An 18,440-nucleotide genomic window follows, 5' to 3' on the forward strand; every position below is an offset into this window, starting at 1 on the left:
AAGCCTTTCGCGACTGCGCGCGCATACCTAGTTGCCGCTAACGCTCATGGGACATGTAGTCCCCGAGCGGTTCACGCTTTACCAGGAGATAATCAGGCCGCGTTCTCCTATAATTTGCGAACACTCGGACCGGGCCGCGTGATCCTGACACTAACATACATCATATATTAAAATTTATGTGAGACAGAGGGGTGAGACAGAGATGTTGCAGAACAGCGACAAAAGCAACTATGTTGTGCATATGCAAATGCTACAAGGGTTAAGGTAATGACAACAAGGTTGAGATGAGCTGTCACTTCTCCAGTACTTTCTGTGGCTGAGAATAGAAGTTGGATTCAATGTTGTGTTTTGTAAAACTGGTGGGTGCAAATTGCAAGGCAACATTTTAGGTGTCTCTTTCAAATATTCATTCCCGAAAGCTATGAATGAATTTCTAAATTTACATTGAGATATCCTAATTTTAGTCCATATATAGTCTTCCCTCTACCGAAGGAAATCTCAATCTCTTCCTCTAAAAAAAAAAAAAAAAAAAAAGCTACAAATTGCCAGCCTTTACCTCCTTAATATAATGTGTCAGAGAATTAAGTGACAACTGATCTTAATATACAGTTGAATTGTTATATGTGAAATGTTCTAACATATACTTATTTTTATCCACAGGGTTCTTCTGGTGCTGAGATGATCTAACCACAAGCTGGAGAAAGACGAGGTATTTTAAGATGACACGGACCGACCCACCTGATATACTAGTGTCTACGGTATATCAAGACATCAATGTAAACCTGACGTCCTCTGGAGATTCCGAAGACTGCAGACCCTTCCTACCATGTGATGTCTTCATGTCCAGCTCAAAGGATCACAACCCGCCGCAGTTCAACAAAAGGCACTGCCGAAGCTTTGACTTCCTTGAGTCCTTCGACGACCAGCCAAATACTGTTCCACTCATGGAACAGCCTAAGAGAAGTCTACCTAGGCGTCCGGGAACACCTGAACCATCTTCACAGCCAGTTGTGAAAAAAGTCCCAATAAGATCTTCTGCTACTGAATCTTTTAACGCGAGCCATGAAGCTCGAACTGTGGACCCTCCCAAGGAACAAAGTAGACCAGAGCCAAAGAGAAGGGCAAGATCAAAAAGTGCCCCAAGGATAAAATCCACCTTCATCCCAGTTCAAATTCCAATATCCTCTTCTCCACCTCCTACGGTCAGAAGGGGCCGTGAAGTCCACCGTGCTTCCAGGGAACCACCAAAAGCAGAGCCATCCCCCAAGCGGGAGAGTATTTATACACCAATGAAGGCTTTAGTGAATGAGGTCCATCCCATAAAGCTTCAGCCACAGCGAAGCAATGCCAGCCGTATTTCACCACTGTGTGTCAGTAACAGTTCAATTGAAGAGAGTCAAGCTTCCAAGCCAACCAATACCCCACATGTCAGGTGTCGCATGGACATCAAGCCGGATGAGGCAGTGATCCAGCACACCTCACGTACCCTGAAGGCTGTCCAAAACCAGATGGAGGCGCAGTATTGGCAAAGGCTACCAGGTACCCCTAGGAGCCTCACAGTGCCAAACAGGCGACATATCTCAGTGTCTCGTACTCCTACACCCAGTGATTCCTACAGCATGGACCACAGAATAATGCATTTCCAAAACAATCCTGCCAGTGAATACTATGGCAGAGATCCTAGATATGGTCCTTATCAAAATGTTCCTTCACCAAGGGAATTCAGGGACAGCCCTGACTGTGGCAGCTACGGCAGTCCAAATGTCCCCACAAAGTTTTTTTACACTGAGGAACAGGTTGGATTCAGCCCAACACCTCCTATGAAAAGTGCTGGTTATGAAGGATATCCCCGTCAATTTCCACTGCATAGTGTCCCTTCACAGGGCTATTACATGGAAGACCCTCCCAAAAGTCATATGCAGGGCATACCACCCAGGGGTTTTTATATGGAGGACCCAAGACCCTACCCAATTCAAGAGGCCCCTTCAAGGACGTTCTATGGGGAGGATCCGCGTTTCTATCCTCCAAGAAGCGCCCCACCTCATGGTTTTTACACAGAAGACCCACGAGCATACCCCATCCAGAGTGCCTCCTCAAGAATGTTTTTTGCTGAGGACTATGGGAAATATTCTGAAAGGGAAACATTTTCAAGGACATATCCTTACCCAAGAAGCCCCCAGCCCTTACATTTGAGTGAATGGTATTTTCCTGACCAGGGATCTGTACACTACCAGCATCTGCCAATGTCTCCCTTCACACCCCAGTCATCTGGCAGGGAGGCCATGCTTTCTTCTTGGCATGCCAGCTACAGCATGAATCAGCAGCGGCTGGGGGCTGACACTAGGAGTTATTCTAAGTCCTGGGATAACATCTTGACCCCGGGTGCCAGGAAAGAAGACCCATTGCTCCGAGGACGCAGCTATGAAAACCTGCTGTCCAGGGACAGACGTGCCTTATCGCCAGATGACAGACGTCAACCTGTGGTTGTGAATCTCTCCTGTTCTCCAAAACGCTACGCTGCACTTTCCCTTTCAGAGAACTCCATTATTGAAAAGATGCACTCGGATGGGAGATACACCATGGGCAGGTCCTGGTTTGTCACCCCAGAGATCACCATCACAGATAATGACATCAAAGCTAATGGCTTTAGTAAGAATGAGAAGCGCTCTGCAAGCTGGAATGCATTGGACTCTGGCCAACCACAGCGGATGTTCCGTGGCCCAGTCTCTTATCCACGGGATCCTACCAAAGAGACAATTGAAAACAGCGCCTCCCGTCAGCGCAGTTTGGAGCAGCTGGATGAACTGATTGCAGACCTAGTGATAGACTACAAACCTCCGTCCAGCAGGCGAACAAGTGAGGCAGCAGAGGCTCTGACTGAACAATTGAGGAAACTAATAAACGAAGAGGTAAACATTGACAGTGATTTCTAATAACAACTTCCAGGGCCAGCTAGATTGCTTGTCTCCCAGACTATGGTGAAGCTAAAGTCCTAACTAGTCTCTACATATAACTAATATACCTGTGGCTCTCTTTTATTTGTTTTTAACCCTTTTTAAATGTAACTAGAGTTTGTGCTATCAAAACTGATTTACGATGCAATTACAAACAGAACATCCTTCTTGTGATTAAATGTTATGGGGGACAGCTTCCCAGTCCCAGATTCCATGTAATGCCACCTAATTAGTTCTAAAAGTAGATCTTGTGAAAAGAAGTTTGTGTCATGATGTAATATCTTGAAGACTTTGAATATCTCTAAGACATACCCTTCCCCCTTCTCTCTTTCAGGTTGTGGAGAATGTGGGAAAACCAGAGTCTCAAAGAGTGTTAACCTCTCTGATGCAGCCCAAGCCAATGAAGGAGCAGCCTGTGTCTAGCTTTCTCTCAGCAGAGTTACTTAAAGGACATAGGAAGCATTCTCCAGAGGAACCAAACAACAGTCTGTATAAGCCTACAGAGGAATGCTCTCCTGAACTGAGTGCCGAAGAAGATGATGTGATGATGTGCTCAAATGCCAAGTGTAGGCGAACTGAGACCATGTTCAATGCCTGCCTTTATTTCAAGTCCTGCCACAGCTGTTATACCTTCTATTGCTCCCGCAATTGCAGACGGGAAGACTGGGACACCCACAAAGAGAACTGTATTTATGGCCGAATTGGAAGCATTTGCCGGCACATTCTCAAGTTCTGCCGTGAGAACATGGAGGTGCACAAGGCCTTCTCCCGGATTGCCAAGGTTGGGTTTCTGTCGAGAGGAAGAGGAGTGTTGTTCCTGGGGTTCCCCAGCCCTGGATCCTCCAACAACTTCTTGCAGTTTGGGTTGGAGGGCTTGCTTATGGCCCCTACATTCCTCTCCCTGAGAGAACTAGAGAGCTATTCTGAAAACCTGGGAGACTACGGGAAGGAGCTCCAGGAATCTGGAGCCGAATATGACCCTGATGAATGTTTTCTCCTGAATGTAACCGTGGCTGTCGGCCAACCCATGCCAGACCGACCTTCTATGAAAGACCAAGTGCCGACAATCCGGAAATATGCCAAGATAGCCTTAGCCTCATCTAGCCCCGAGAAGAAAATTGTGAAGAAGGAGAAAGACATGGAGACCTTGATCCTGACCCCGCCGCCGGGCACAACAGACATTGATAAGGAAGGCGAGGAAGGGAGAAAGGCCCGGGAGGTCTGCTTCATACATATCCAGCGGGAGTTGAGAATAAGAGGGGTTTTCCTACGCCATGAGTTCCCAAAGATCTACAAGCACCTGTGCGAATTTGTGGAGGACAACAAGAGGTTCACCCCCACCACCATCTATCCCATTGACAAGAGGACTGGCAAGCAGTTCATGTGTATGATCATGGCTGCCTCTGAACCTAGGACCCTTGACTGGGTAGCAAGCCCTAATCTTCTGGATGATCTTATGTGACCTCAGGGGCCACTAACATAGAGACTCTATCCAAAACAGCAGAGATTGTCAAACTTGCCTGCAATCATGGGGCCCTTTTGTATCTTTTTGGGAAACTCTTGGTGGAGGCCAAAGTGCTCCTTTCCAGTATTCCCCATTAAACAGGTACTCAGCCCAAAAATGTTTGTGACTTCAAAGGTTGTCATCTAAGACTTCCTTGGCGTCACAAAATTCAACTTGAAGGCCTCTGCTTTATACGACCAGATATTTATTATGAATATTATTGTTTGTAGAAATGTATTTTATTATTGATGCATTGGGATGGTATATTATTTATGGCTTTCCAAACGATGGTGCTTAACTCAGACAGTATGTGTGCGTGTGTGTGGGTGGATGGGGGTTGTCCAGGGAGAATGCTTTATCACAGATATTTCTAAAGTCACTGGAAGGTTTGCACAGGACTGCTGCAATCTGTCTGGATATAAAACTGTGACCTTTTACCTTCTTCCCCTTTCCCCCCAATTTTCTAGCATGTTGTTGGGGTCATCAGCATGTTCCACTCATGGTTTCAAGCAACATTTCACCAGTGTTCAAGTTAGAAGGTCCGTTTGTACCCAAGAAGGGGGTGGTGGCAAACACTTATAGTTTGAGGTTGGTAACTCCTGAGTTTGGGAAGGGAGGGCAAATCTTAACCACTAGGAAACAAACCACTTTTTGGCCTACAATCTGCCCTGGAAAGTATGGGCTTCATATTGCACTGAAGAGGTCAGGGGAAATATTTTGCTTATCCTAAAGGGGTACAAAAATACCAAAATGTTGAATGTTATTGTATGCTTGAGAGGGTAATTGATATAAAAGGTTTACAAGTAGATACATAAATGTTTAGAGCAAGCATATACACTAAGAGAAGCATGTGTACAAGTTAGGACATTATTTAAAAATCCGTTTATTGACAGCGAGATGGGCAGATGAATTTGATAGCCTGGAACAGTAATTTGACAGACCCTAACTTGCCTAAGGTAGCCAAAAAGAGTATTTAATAGTCTCATACATGAGGAGCTGAAGACCACACACATCTCAGCCTTTGCAGCCCCTGGGCTTTGTTCAGCACCTATACTACTCTCTTCCTCTTTCCACCCCAAGCTTCCTGTCTTGATTTTGCCTGATATATTCAGACAGAGGTCCCCTGGAGTCCCAGGAGCTGAAAGTTAAGGAAGGCATCTGTTGATCTTCAGTTGTGAGTGACTGAAACTGAACCGTAAAATGAATAAATAATGAAAAAAATGAAAATACATGTCAGAAGAGGTTAACTTTTTCTAATATTTGTTACGAAACTTGTGATCACTCGTTCTTTATATTTTTGCTCTTGGAGAATTCCCCAGTTCCCCCTCAGCACCCTTAGCTCCTTCCAGTCGTAATTCATTGTCTAAACAACAAGGCCTTCCTCAATGATTCCTTCTGTCGTCTACATTTACAATTGGCAGATGGCACAAAATGGCGGCATTTACTCAGTGCTTCCTGAGTATGTCTTTCAGTTTCAGGTCGGCGGCTATTATATTAGGAGGAATAGTTGTTCTAGCTTACCTGTCTTTTAACACCAGATTGGAGGTGAGCTGTGGCTCAGTTGTTTGGCATACATCCCCTCCTCTCTTGGGCACGGGTTTGAGTCTGACTGGAAGCCATTTTGTTCTGCGAGGTGTCCATGGACATCTGTGAGATGGAGAAGTGCTAACAGTTCAGCTCCAGGTAAAAGAGATTCCTGGTTCCTGAATACCACCATTGGCTCTTCAGTGGCAGGAGTAAGATTCACAATGTCCGATTCTAATATACAGATCACCCTCACTCACATACTTTGAGTTGAAAAAAACGAACTCCTCCCACCCACTGCTAAAACCACACCTATGATCAGACAATCACAATGGATAACAACAAGGCACTTGGATTTCACAACTGCTAATACAATGATTCCTTTACAGCAGGGGCGGCTCCTCCTCAGTGGCGGAGGAGCGTCGCCCCACTGGCTCCCAGCGAGCACCTGAAAAATAAAACAATGTCATTTTATTGTTTTCTTTTTCAGTTGCTGGCTGAGCCAGCGTGCAGCAGGGAGGGGGGCCTTGGTAGGGGGAGGAGCAGTGCTCTGTGCACTTCTAAGTTGGCCGGCCATCTCAAGCCGGCCAAACACATATGCACACTTAGGTTTCTCCAACCCAGCTGCATTGAACAGCCGGGCTAGAGATACCCCTCAGACTCCCTGAGTGGAGCGTCTTTTCAGCCCACTCAGGCCAATCCCTGTGTTGCTCTCATAGTATGAGAGCAGCGCGGGGATTGCACAGTGAGTCTGTGACGTATTCCCAGTACCTGCTGGGACCAGGAAGACCGGGGCGACACGAATGAGGCGGCTGGCAGCTGTAGGTAAGTTTTGCTTTCTTTTTTAAAATTATTATTATTTAACTCCACCCAAAACCCCACCCTCCCCCTCCCGCGCTCCCGCCACACTCGCCACACCACTTTTTCTTTGTGACAGCTGACACTGCTCTACAGTTCATTCATAGTTTGATGTTGTAGGGATGTTTCAGACGTAGAACAGAGTGGCAGGAAGAAGTCACCAATGGGAAGACTGTAGAACAACGGCTGGGAGAAAGGGAGATGATAAGCTTTATACCTTCTTTTCCGTGCACTTTGTGCCTATTCTCTGTATGGAACATGTCATTGTCTTGCCCTCATTTTCGATTTCCTAATTTTCTCTTTCCATTTCCTTAGATCTCAAGTCTTTGACCCTCTCTTCTTTTTTTTCTAGCTGTCTCTTTATCTTTCTTTTTCCTCTGGTATTCACTCCCTTTTTGTTTGCTAATTTCTTTTTATTTTTTTCTGGTTCTTTCTGTTTCTGTAACATCTTCCCTCTCATTTGCTTCCTTCTTTTCTTCTCTACTTATAAAGGGCTGGCCTGTGGCTAGCCTGTGTATTATTTAGTAATGCCAAATCACGTAGAGCCCTTCTGGCCCACACTTGTACTAATACCAAAGCACCCAGCGGTTGGCAGCCAATTGAAGTTCATTTTGGCTGCATAATAACTCGCTTATACCACTTGCGCCACTACCTTAATCCACCCACATAAGACAAATCTGCTATTGGCCTTCTCCATCACCAAGTACTGTCCCAGCTCATTAACCAGCTATCACCAACTGAACAGGCATGGAATAGTTGAAGAAATCTGCCACATTCTGCAAGCCATTTGGAGGACTCTAATCTAATCGAATCCACCGCTACAGGTCCCAACTAGCTACATACTATGACTGTTTCTTTACATCTCTCAAGACAATCACATGTGGGATAATAGTTACAACCTTTGAACAAAGGGGTCACAGATTAGGCAATCCAATGGCCTTTGATCATAAGAAATGCAATAAAAAGACTAGCAGAGCTGCTCAAAGCTACCAGTTTATCGAAAATCAAAAAATGTGTGTCTATCCCTCACACCAGTTCTTCCACCACCCTACTAAGTGCTGTGCCCATTAACACGATAACCACACCTCAGTGGTCATCACGCACCACATGTAAAAACTTCCCACACAGGGTCAAAAACAAAGGCAATAGTCTTCCAATCTCATACCCTAGACGACGTAGCCTGCTGCCCATATAGGCAAGTGCTCCAGTGTCCTACAGAGGAGTAGTAAGTGCAATATAAACGTTGCAGTATGGTACAGTACCTTTCAATGTCTCTTTATTTCTTACACTTTCTATCTCTATTTCTCCTTTATGTCACCAAGTCCTTTTCCTGTCTTTCCATATATTTTTAGGTCTCGCCTTGCTATCGCGTAAGCGATCGCAAAGCGAGACTATTGTAAAAGGGCATTTCAAAGTGCTCCCAAAAAGCGGATTGCATTGCTAGCACGCGCACAATCACGCGCTTGGTGCCGCCATGCACTCCGCTTTTTGGGAGCACTTCAAAGGGTTCGCTCCCCCGCCTGGAATGCGCTCCCCCGCCCCCAAGCGCGCACACGCCACGCTCCGCCGGGCTTGTCTTTTTTTTTTAAACTTTAAGCGCGAGGCGCGCATGCGGCCAATGCTTGTTAGAATGAGTCATCAGTATGAATTTTACTTGGAATCATTAGCGATCAGACATGACTTCTCCATCACCATTGAAAACTGTCATCTATCAACTAACTACCTTCAACCCCTTGATTCTAGGATCAGGCGCCTTGACGGAGGGGCTACAAGGCGCCTGGGTGGCGAGGAGATGCTTAAAGGTGAATGCGTCTTTGCTGTCAAATGGAAACAAACGGCCGTGCAGTCAGAGGAACGGCTCTTATCGGCGTGATAACACCCGGAAAGGGCACCGCAGTGACCCTGGATAAACAGACATTTTGACAAAAGGCACAGCTTGCTCCCGGTGGCAACGAAGATGGCATCAAAGGAGTTTGCACTTCACAAAGCCGTTTATCACTCCCCTGTACACACTCTGCTCCGAATGACTGGCGGCGGTCGTTGTATTTGCCCAGTGGCCTCAGCAGACGCTCCCATGAGGGCTATGAAAAAACAGGAAGTGGAACTCAAAGCCTGCAAGGTGTTAACAGACTGACGACAGCGCGGCTCTAGTGTTACTCACACCAGACAAACACAGGCGCTACATTGAATGTATTCTCTTGAAGAAGTTGTCTCGTAGTGAGCATGGAATCTTCATTGTTCACTGATAAGAACGTTCCACTACAATGTAAAACATTACAAGGGAATACTTCACCTTTAGAGTTCAATAGTAAGACAATTCTGTGAGGACAGCTCGTTGGGTTGTGCGCAAACTTCAGAGATCTAAGTAACACCTGCAGATTAATGCAAATCCTGCCTAGAAGGACCCCATGTCTGCACATTTCAGGAATATTAATGAGCACTCCTGAATCGAGCATTAAAAAGACCTGTTAAAATTTGTGAAAAAAAATCGGTTTGTGGTCGATGAAGAATAGTCAAGATTAGCTTTATAGAGAAAAAATATGGCCCAGTGACTGACTTCTAACCTACAGACTATGAAACAAAGAGGCCAGAGTTATAATCCCAGTTTCCCTCTAAAAACACGGTGCCTTGCCATTTTCGACAAATCGCTATTTCTCTGTTCGACAGTTCCCTGGGCACCAACCCAAGCCCTGAATAATGAACGAGAAAATGATAAGCAAAAAACAAGCATTGGCATAGCCAATAGGTCTCGCTTTTGGGACCTTATAAGTATTTAGTTATGCAACTGTTGCATGGCTAAACACTTATAAGGTCCCAAAAGCGAGACCTATTGGCTATGCCAATGCTTGTTTTATTCCTGTCTCCATCCTTCCCAGTTTTCTCTTTTCATTCTTTTTCGATCTTTGTCTTTCTCATTTTCTCTTGCTCTTCTCTGTTCTCCTTCTTTCCTTCCCTCTTATTCTTTTTCTCTCTTCTTTTACGTTTATACTAACAAGAGTGATGTGCTGGGTGGGAATATGCGAGGATCCCAAAATAAACTAACCACCCTATGCCCCCTCATGTTTAGCAGCACACGCCAGTCTTTCCTCCTCAATTGATTACATATCCTTTATACGTAATATGATTGTGTTTTTGACAATACTTGCGGAATGAGGGGTTCACACTTTTTGTCCATTTCCCATTTTAAGTGTTTTGGCCAATGACAATTAAGAAGAGCTATAAGAGGTACACCTGGTCCTATTCTGAGCACACAGTGCACTGCCCCGAATACATGCCGGCAATGTCATCACACCTAGTGCCTCTCTTCCTTGTCACAGTCCTTTCATCATGGGTATTCATTGTATCTGTACCTGAAACAGCCACCCAGCTTTGGAAAAGAACCCCAACCTCAGAAAAAGAACCATGTTTAGAGAAACCCTCTCTTTCTTTTTGTTACTGTCGTCATCTCTGGGTCTTATCACACCCCATAGCTATGCCTGTACTGTCTGAAGACCACTTAATGAGGGGCTCAAAAAGGAAGGCAGGCCGTGGAGGGGTCTGTGACAAGGGAGAGTGGGGCTGAGTGTAGAGATTTCTGTTTAGTAATGGGAGACATTACCATCATGTTCTTTCGGCAGGGCCACTGGAATTATGTGATTCTGCAGGCGTGGCGTTTTCCGCATAATTATTATTTGCTGCCTTTGACCCCTAATCCATTATCTGCTGCATAATTTGTAGATTTTAACAAACCAAATTGCTTCCAGCTCAAACAGATCTAAAGTTACTGAAAATGTGGTGTCAGATGTTGACTGGCACACATTGAAAGGCCCTTCTCAAAAGTTGGCTGGTCACTGTTCAATTGCCTATTGCTGTATCTGAATGTTAAACTGTTACTAATGAGGCAGAACCTTTTCCCAGAGAATGTTTACATGTGTAAAAAGACAAAACGATCGATTGACTGATAATTCAGTTAACCTTGCCGCATAACTTGGTCCACCCTGTCCCATAGTTCCAGTGGCACTGACTATTAGCTAGATGGCTCAGTGGGTTGATGCTCCCCGCGGTGATGAGAACGTCCCAAATTTGAATCCCAGCAAGGGTAATTCAGCCTTCCGTCCTTGGAGGTCAAGATACTGAGAACCATAAAGTGGATAAATGAATGTTGGTTTTTTAGTGTGCATAGAAGTAAGGGGTGTGTGATCTCAAGTGCTACATCAACAAGCATTTGCAATGCAATAGGTCTTGCCTTTACGAGAGTTTGAGCTATTGGCATTGTAAATGACAATGCCTTTTATTTCTTCGTCGTTTTTAATACAGATAAATAAAAGGCATTGCTATTTACAATGCCAATAACTTAAACTTTTGCAAATGCAAGACCTATTGCATTGCAAATGCTTTCGGGGCCCATGCTATAAAATAAAAAGTTAGGAGACGGGGTGTTCTGCCTTCAACAGCAGGCAGACAAAGCAATTTGAGAAAATAGTGCTCGGAGGCTGTAATTAAAGCCTACCGAGTACCAACAAACATAACACATAACAGGGGGTATCACCATGGGGGGGTTACAAAATGAGACCAGGCGTTTCTAAGGAGGGACTACTAAGCCTTTTGACCAATGAACAGCCACAGTTTAGAGAGGACAATGATACAAAAATATGGGCAGAGTGGGCGGAGCTTCAAGTCCCTAATTGAATACAGCATGCCTCGCAGCGCATGCACTGCCAAGGCTCGACCTAAAAACAAGTAACTGCGATTATTGTTTCTCTTCCTCTTCACCATGTTTATATCCTGAGATGCCCTGAGGTAGCCTCTCAGCAGTGGAAAACCAAACGGAACCCAGAAAAGAAGCTCATCATCACCTGGAGCAAATAAAATCGGGGTCTCTTTATTTCCCCCCCACAAAAAGGCACTTCTCCTGAGCCCTTTAATACTGTGACACTGACCACGTCAGGGGAGTAACGCAGACCCCTGCAGCCCCTGCGGTACAGGGGGGGGGGGGGTCCAATTCTGTTTAAAGTCTATGGATAACTGTGACATATTCTGGAGTCTCAGGGGACCCTCACTGCATCATTGAAATGGAAGGAGTGTAAGGACTGTGACATAGAAAAGTAGGATCTGTTGTCAAGGAGGCAGTGAGTAAGTAACCACAGCAGTACGACACTGAACCTCTTCTGTGTCGCAGTCTTTGCATCGCAAGGATCTAACAAGCAATAAACCTAACTTTTACCTACCAGGATAACTTCAACACTCCAGTACAAATGCAGGGTTTGAGGATGTTTTTGAGAGCATTTCTGTAAACCTACATGACTTTCCTCAGTCTCTGGCCCCAAGTCTTTAAAGGATACGACTGGAGAAGCAGATAAAGATTAGTGACAGGAATCCATTAAATGCCCCATCAGATGTCTCTAGCTGCCATCATAGAGGAAAGGTTACCTTCAGCTGCTTATTTTGAAATAATTCAACTTTTTCCCCTGTATGATCTGGAATATTTCTCCTTTCCTGTTGAAAAGAGAGGTGATGCATCTGCAGGAGCAGACTATAGATGCTTCTTTATCCCTTATGCCGCCCCATGGCTATTCCAATGTAGAGGTACTGAAGAAGCAACCTACCCACTTTCCACGCTGCTCACATTCATCAGGCCACCTCTTTGCTATGGTGGCAAAAGACAAGAGACACACAAATGGTGGACGGAATGCAGAACAAATCAAACATTTACACCCAGTCTTTTGCTTTCTTGCCCTAAGTGCGCCAGGTATGCCCAGGTGTAGGTCCCGTGCTCACTGTGCCACTGGATTCAAGCTAACCTAACTGATGAGGGGTGAAACCCCGAAACCGGTCCTAGGATGCTTGTTTCTGGTCCCGGGATGTCCTGGCTTAGCAGTTCGGACTGGTCTCTTCCCATAAGGAGCAGGCTCAAGACTGATTTGCATATGGCTGGGTCTATACTGGGGTGGCATGGTGAGCAAAAGAACGATGGATTTAACCCAGATCTCTTAATTGAAGTTGAATGTTTGCTTTGTTCTGCATTCCGTCCATTATTTGTGTGTCTTTTGCTTATGGTGGCAGAAGAGGCATGGGCACAGGGAAGCCATAATTGACTTCACTTTATGCCAAGGTAAGCAGAAAGTAGTGCGCAGGCACAACTTTTAAAAAGTTTGCAAGTGGCCAGTCCTCTTCATGGCTGTATACCGAGACAACTTCTACAAAGATGGGGGCTACACCAACTTCAGAAGACTGAATGTAGGAATGAGTCTATGATAGGGACAGCAGCAGATCACCCACAACTTGCAGCAACCACCATCCTCTGCAAAAGGTGCACCGCCAGAATGCCGCTTTATCAGGAAAGGTAACTCCCACAGAAGACCATGGGTCAACGGTTTGCTGAACTCCAGACAAGGGGGGGGGGGGGGTAGTCCTACAAAGGGAACATTGATGGCCAGCAGACCTGAATCTGGGGGCTTTCATTCTTTCAACATGTCCCCAGCTAGGCTTGGCCAATGACAGACAAACCAGGAATGGCTGTGGGGTATTGTCTTCATATTTGATGTAGTCTAGGGACACCATATTACACCATGTTATTAAAGAAAAGAATAGGTTATTTTTCACTTGGTTTCATTTCTTACGGCTGAGAGACTGCTGCTTGGGTGCATGTACATCGCAGTATGAAAGCCATGTGATGAGGAAGAGGGAATATGGCAAAAGTCCTCAGAAGTGGGATCAGTGAAGCTGAGAACCGGTCCTATTAACACCAAAAAGGTTGTGAAATGTAGACAAATTCTCAGCTCCATGGCATTCTGGAAAGAGAACAATACAAGATAAAATGCATCTTAAATTACAGAAATTGGCACAGATGAGTTATTCTTAGGTTGAAAGAGTTTGGAGAACCTGGTATGAACATTTTGGCCAAGGCAGAGTTTCTGCTTAAACTGGGGACTGGCAGAATGGGTTCTTAAAAAAACAAATAACACCTTTCAAAAATATAGATGCCCAAAGAGTCACATGTTGAGGTTGCACAAAATTTCAGGAGTCATTTGTGCGTGATAGATTTTGCCATCAGTGAAGTTCGACTGACTGACATCATACAACGATGACTAGCTCACCGCTGGTAGCTTTCAGTTGCTCTTCATTACAACAAATGGCATACCCACCAAGAACAACACAAGATACAATATAACAACTAGTGTGCATTGTGCAGAACTATTTAGACTGGCGGCCCATCACTCTCTCTCCTTAGCTGAAAACAGAGGTAATACCTAAAATAGCTACTTCCTCTTTACTGGGACAGGGTTGTGTATCTCTCCGGGATGGACTCTCATCCTCCATTCTAACTCGCCTTTGTTGTATAAGAGACCAGGATCAATTAGGCTATTTCCAGTGTTTTTGATTTGTAGAGAACAAGGGGCCAGATGTACAAACACATCTACTGGTCACAAACCCTGTATATCCCAGGGTTTGCAACAAGGAAATGTGTTTTTCAAATGTACTAAATCCATTTAGTGATTTCGTGATATGTTACCAAGAGGCTAAATAGGTTGAGGAAAGTGTTAGCATTGGAAATCAGTATTTGAATGGGGCATATTTAGAATGTCCCTTTCAAATAGCTATTTTCAGTAGGATGTATTAATGTTTTGCGACCAGAATCCGGTCATTAAGTATTAATATTTTACTGCCACATTAAAGGAGGTTGTAATTTGGTCGCAAACTGTAAAGGGTCCCCGAGAAACACTTTCCTCTTTGTGAATGTTGACAAAAAACTTTTTAAAAGTAGGCAGTGGTTCTATGGACCACTGCCTGCTCTAAGTTTGTAAAACTCTAAAAAAGAAATTCAAACACATCACATTTTCCTTCCAAGAAAACTTACTGCATTAATCAATCATTGCTTTATTTAAAAGCAATCACAGACATGGTTTTTTGCTGACCCTACCAATCAGTCAAGCAATCAGGAATTTTTGAATCGCGCTACTCACCCGTGAGGGTCTCAAAGCTCTGGGGGGGTGAAGGGGGTGTTCGATCCGACCAGACCACCACTCCTGTGAGGTCATCGAATTGCAGTGGGCCACAAATTGCTGGCCTACCCCAATAATATTTATGAGAAAGGTCAAATTGCAACCTACTGTAATTCTGTATTTTGTGAACCAACCTATTAGTGAATAGGTCGGTTTGCAAAATACCATAAGATTCACAAAAAGTTGGCACGCAAATTTCGAACACTTTTTATGAGTCCTATCTTTGTGTTTCTGGCGCAAGAGGTGCAGGGGGCCAAAGTTCATCTTCAGACTCTGCCGCCGGAGCTGAATGCAACCACGACCCAATCCCAAGGGTGCCTAGTTGTGATTTAACCTCAGGCCTCTTTCTTCCACCACCCTTCACTTTCTAGGTAAGCTGCGAAGCTGTCCTCCTGCACCCACCTAGCCTCCCATTCCCGCCCCAAGAAAGCCCGATAAGACAAAAACGCCCCTTCGTAAGCTGTCTTGGTCCTGGGGGCTAAGCTAGCGACCACGAGGTCCTGTAATCTGGGGCACCAATCTGCCAGAGTACTGCCGGGAATTGCGCCGGCTGGGGATCTGCCGCCGGAAGGTGTTCCCTGAAAACCTGCATTTTAAAGCGAGAAAGGGAGTCAGCTGCATTATTGAGGACGCCAGGGACATGCTTGGCTCTGAAAATTACATTCCATTTTAAGCATTGCAACACAATCTCCTTCAGTAAGCGGAGTATGAATGGACAGCGTGCCCCCTGCTGATTTATGCATTCCACCACCGTCATGTTATCCGACCAGAACACCACGGATTGGTTGCGCAAGTGTTCCGGCCAGACCATCAACGCTACCCATATCGGAAAAAGCTCGAGAAAGCCAATATTGGTAGTCAGACCCTGTGTCCTCCATTCCGCTGGCCACCGCTGGGCGACCCACCTGGTACCCAAAATGGCGCCGAAGCCGGTACTCCCAGCAGCGTCCGTCCATAGGCCCAATTCCGCCGATGTGGAGGGAGGACCCGGCCACACTACTCTGCCATTAAAATCCTCCAGAAATGCCATCCAAATGAGCATATCCTGGCGAACCTCAGATGACAACCTCGTGTGGTGGTGTTTCTCCCGTAGTCCTCTCATTGCTTGGGCAATAGAGCGTGAAAAAGGGCGTGCCATTGGGATAACCCGAAGCGCAAAATTCAATTGCCCCACCACCTCCTGTAGCTGTTGCAGTGTAACCTTGTCTTTGCGTAGGCATTGCCGTAGGGCTGCTCTGAAGCTACCTACCTTAGCCCTGGGTAACCTGAAGCATCCCTCCACGGAATCAATTTCGATACCGAGGAATTCCAAACAGGTGGACGGGCCCACCGTCTTCCCCGGGGCTAGCGGGACACCAAAAGCCCGCATGAGCGCGCAAAATTCCTGCAACGCCCAAGCACACTCCTGAGATCCCGCCGCACCCAAGAAAAGGAAATCGTCCAGATAATGCATCACCTGCCGATGCCCCGTCACCTCCCTCATGACCCATTCCAAAAATGAGCTAAACGCCTCAAAGTACGCACATGAGATAGAACAGCCCATGGGCATACATTTGTCCATATAAAACTTGCCATCGAAAGTGAAACCTAAAAGATGATGGTCCAGAGGATGAACAGGGAGGAGGCGAAAGGCAGATTCTATGTCTGATTTTGCCATCAATGCCCCTGGCCCCAGTGCCCGCAATAAATCCACTGCCTGGTCGAATGATGCGTACTTAACGCTACAAATTCCCTCATCAATCGCATCATTCAGTGACGCACCTCTCGGAGCCGACAGGTTGTGGATCAATCTGAACTCACCCTTCTCTTTTTTGGGTACCACCCCTAGTGGAGAACACACAAAATCGGGGACAGGCACCTCCTGGAAAGGGCCAGCTATTCTACCCAGGGCCAGTTCCTTGCTAATCTTAGCAGCCACCACTGCGGGGTTATGTTGCACCGACAGTTGGTTCCTGCAATGCGTGCTACCTGTGTAGCCCCCTGCCGGGATCCTAAAACCGTGAGAAAAACCTTCTTGCAGTAGAGTGGCCGCTGTGTGATTCGGGTACCTATTCAACCAAGGAATCATTGCCAAAACATCTATAGGGGTTACGATATCCCGAATATCGGCCCTACACTGGCTTCCCCCTCCCCCTCTGGCTGTGGTTGCCCTGCTTGGACCTGCAAGATGACTCGGGGTGGGAGGGATGACCGCAGATCGAACATGCATGTCTGAATTTACAGGTGCCCGGGGCCCTCGTGCAGGTACGCTTATTAAAGTCCCAACACACCCCTTTTCTCTCAAACCCCCCCCCCCCCTACCCCTACCCGGGACCTCACTCCCCTGAGCCGCCCGAAAGGGGTGCTGAGGTCTGGTGAAGTACCCCCTGCCCGCAGTGGCAGACTGTAGTGGGGCAGAGCTCCCAGAGAACTGCCTATGCCATGACACAGAGTCCACCTTATCCCATGCCAATGACGCGTCAAATTCCCTAGCTTTCCTGAAATTGACGTCATACTCCTTCCAGGCATCCCCCGGGTACTGCTCGCTCCACCCCACGATTCTACTCTGGTAGCAAGCCAATGCCGCCTGCACATTAGGAGGCCGCTCGGCCATGATGGTCGTGAACACTGCAAAAGCCCTAACCCAGTTGAGCAAAGATTCTTCAACCCTAAACCTAGCACACTGTGCCCTCCACTCACTTGGAAGCATCCACTCCTTTAGTGTCTTTGCCTGGTCCATCTCCCTGTGATCCAGTAGTAATGAAAAAATGTAAACATATTTCCCCGCCCAAATGCATTCCTTCGTTGCCTGGGACACATGTTGTGCCAAATTCTCAGACCTAGAGGGCAATGACCCATCGCCCAAGAGGGGCAGTGCCACCTCCTTACCCTTTTCCTGCGCCGCGACCGGTTGACCACCATCTGCCGTTGGTTGGGCGGGGCTGGAACCTGTAAGTGAAGAAGAAGGGGGAACCGCAGCTCTATCCGCTGCCGCTGCTGCTTTAATCTTTTCAACCAACTGTGCTGCTTCAGCTGCATGATCTGACGACGCTGGTAAAACCCCCCCCTTTTTTAGCCAAGGTAATAAAGCCGCTATCTGAGATGCCAATTCAGGCGGGACCGAGTCTGGGCTATCTGGTGGGACTACGGGCCCCCCGGGAGGCATAGCCGGTGGGGCTGGCCTGATAGGCGATGGAGAGACCGGTACCGGCAGACCCGGCACTGGGATCGGTAGTATGGGCGGGGGGGTAAGCCCCCCAGGAGGTGGCGGCGGCGGCATGGCAGGAGCCAATGTAACGGGTGTCGGGACAGGTACCAAGGGTACTGAATCAGAAACCACGGGTGTGATTGAAACCGGTACCACTGGGGCTGGGGCACTGCGCCTTTGCTTCTTAGCCTTGGATGACTTGGGCGGGCTAACAAAATCCCCCCTGGACAAGGGTGCCTTCCGCTGCCGCGCGGGCCTGCCTGCAGACGCTGGGGGGTCCGTAAACCTTTCGTTCAAGCGCGCTTCCAATTCATCCACTTTACTCAATCTCTTATTGATGCTATTCATCTCCTGCATCATGGCCTGCAACATGGCCTCCATCCTGGACCCACCTTCACTACCCACTGGCCCCGCCATGACTTGGGTGCACC

At 46.7% G+C, this 18,440-nt stretch overlaps 1 protein-coding gene across 1 annotated transcript in view; it reads left to right on the forward strand.

Annotated features, from left to right (window-relative positions):
• The window catches only part of AJM1 (apical junction component 1 homolog), a 236,530-nt gene extending 230,830 nt beyond the window's left edge, over nt 1-5,700 (forward strand). The window contains exons 2-3 of the mRNA XM_085611009.1: nt 661-2,909; nt 3,289-5,700. Of these exons, the coding sequence (XP_085467135.1) occupies nt 720-2,909; nt 3,289-4,416 (3,318 nt within the window). The 5' untranslated portion in view covers nt 661-719 and the 3' untranslated portion in view covers nt 4,417-5,700. The remainder of the gene's footprint in view (nt 1-660; nt 2,910-3,288) is intronic.
• Nucleotides 5,701-18,440: the final 12,740 nt, after the last annotated feature.

This window comes from Triturus cristatus, chromosome 1_2 (genome assembly GCF_964204655.1).
Source record: "Triturus cristatus chromosome 1_2, aTriCri1.1, whole genome shotgun sequence".
In the NCBI taxonomy this organism is placed as follows: Eukaryota; Metazoa; Chordata; class Amphibia; order Caudata; family Salamandridae; genus Triturus; species Triturus cristatus.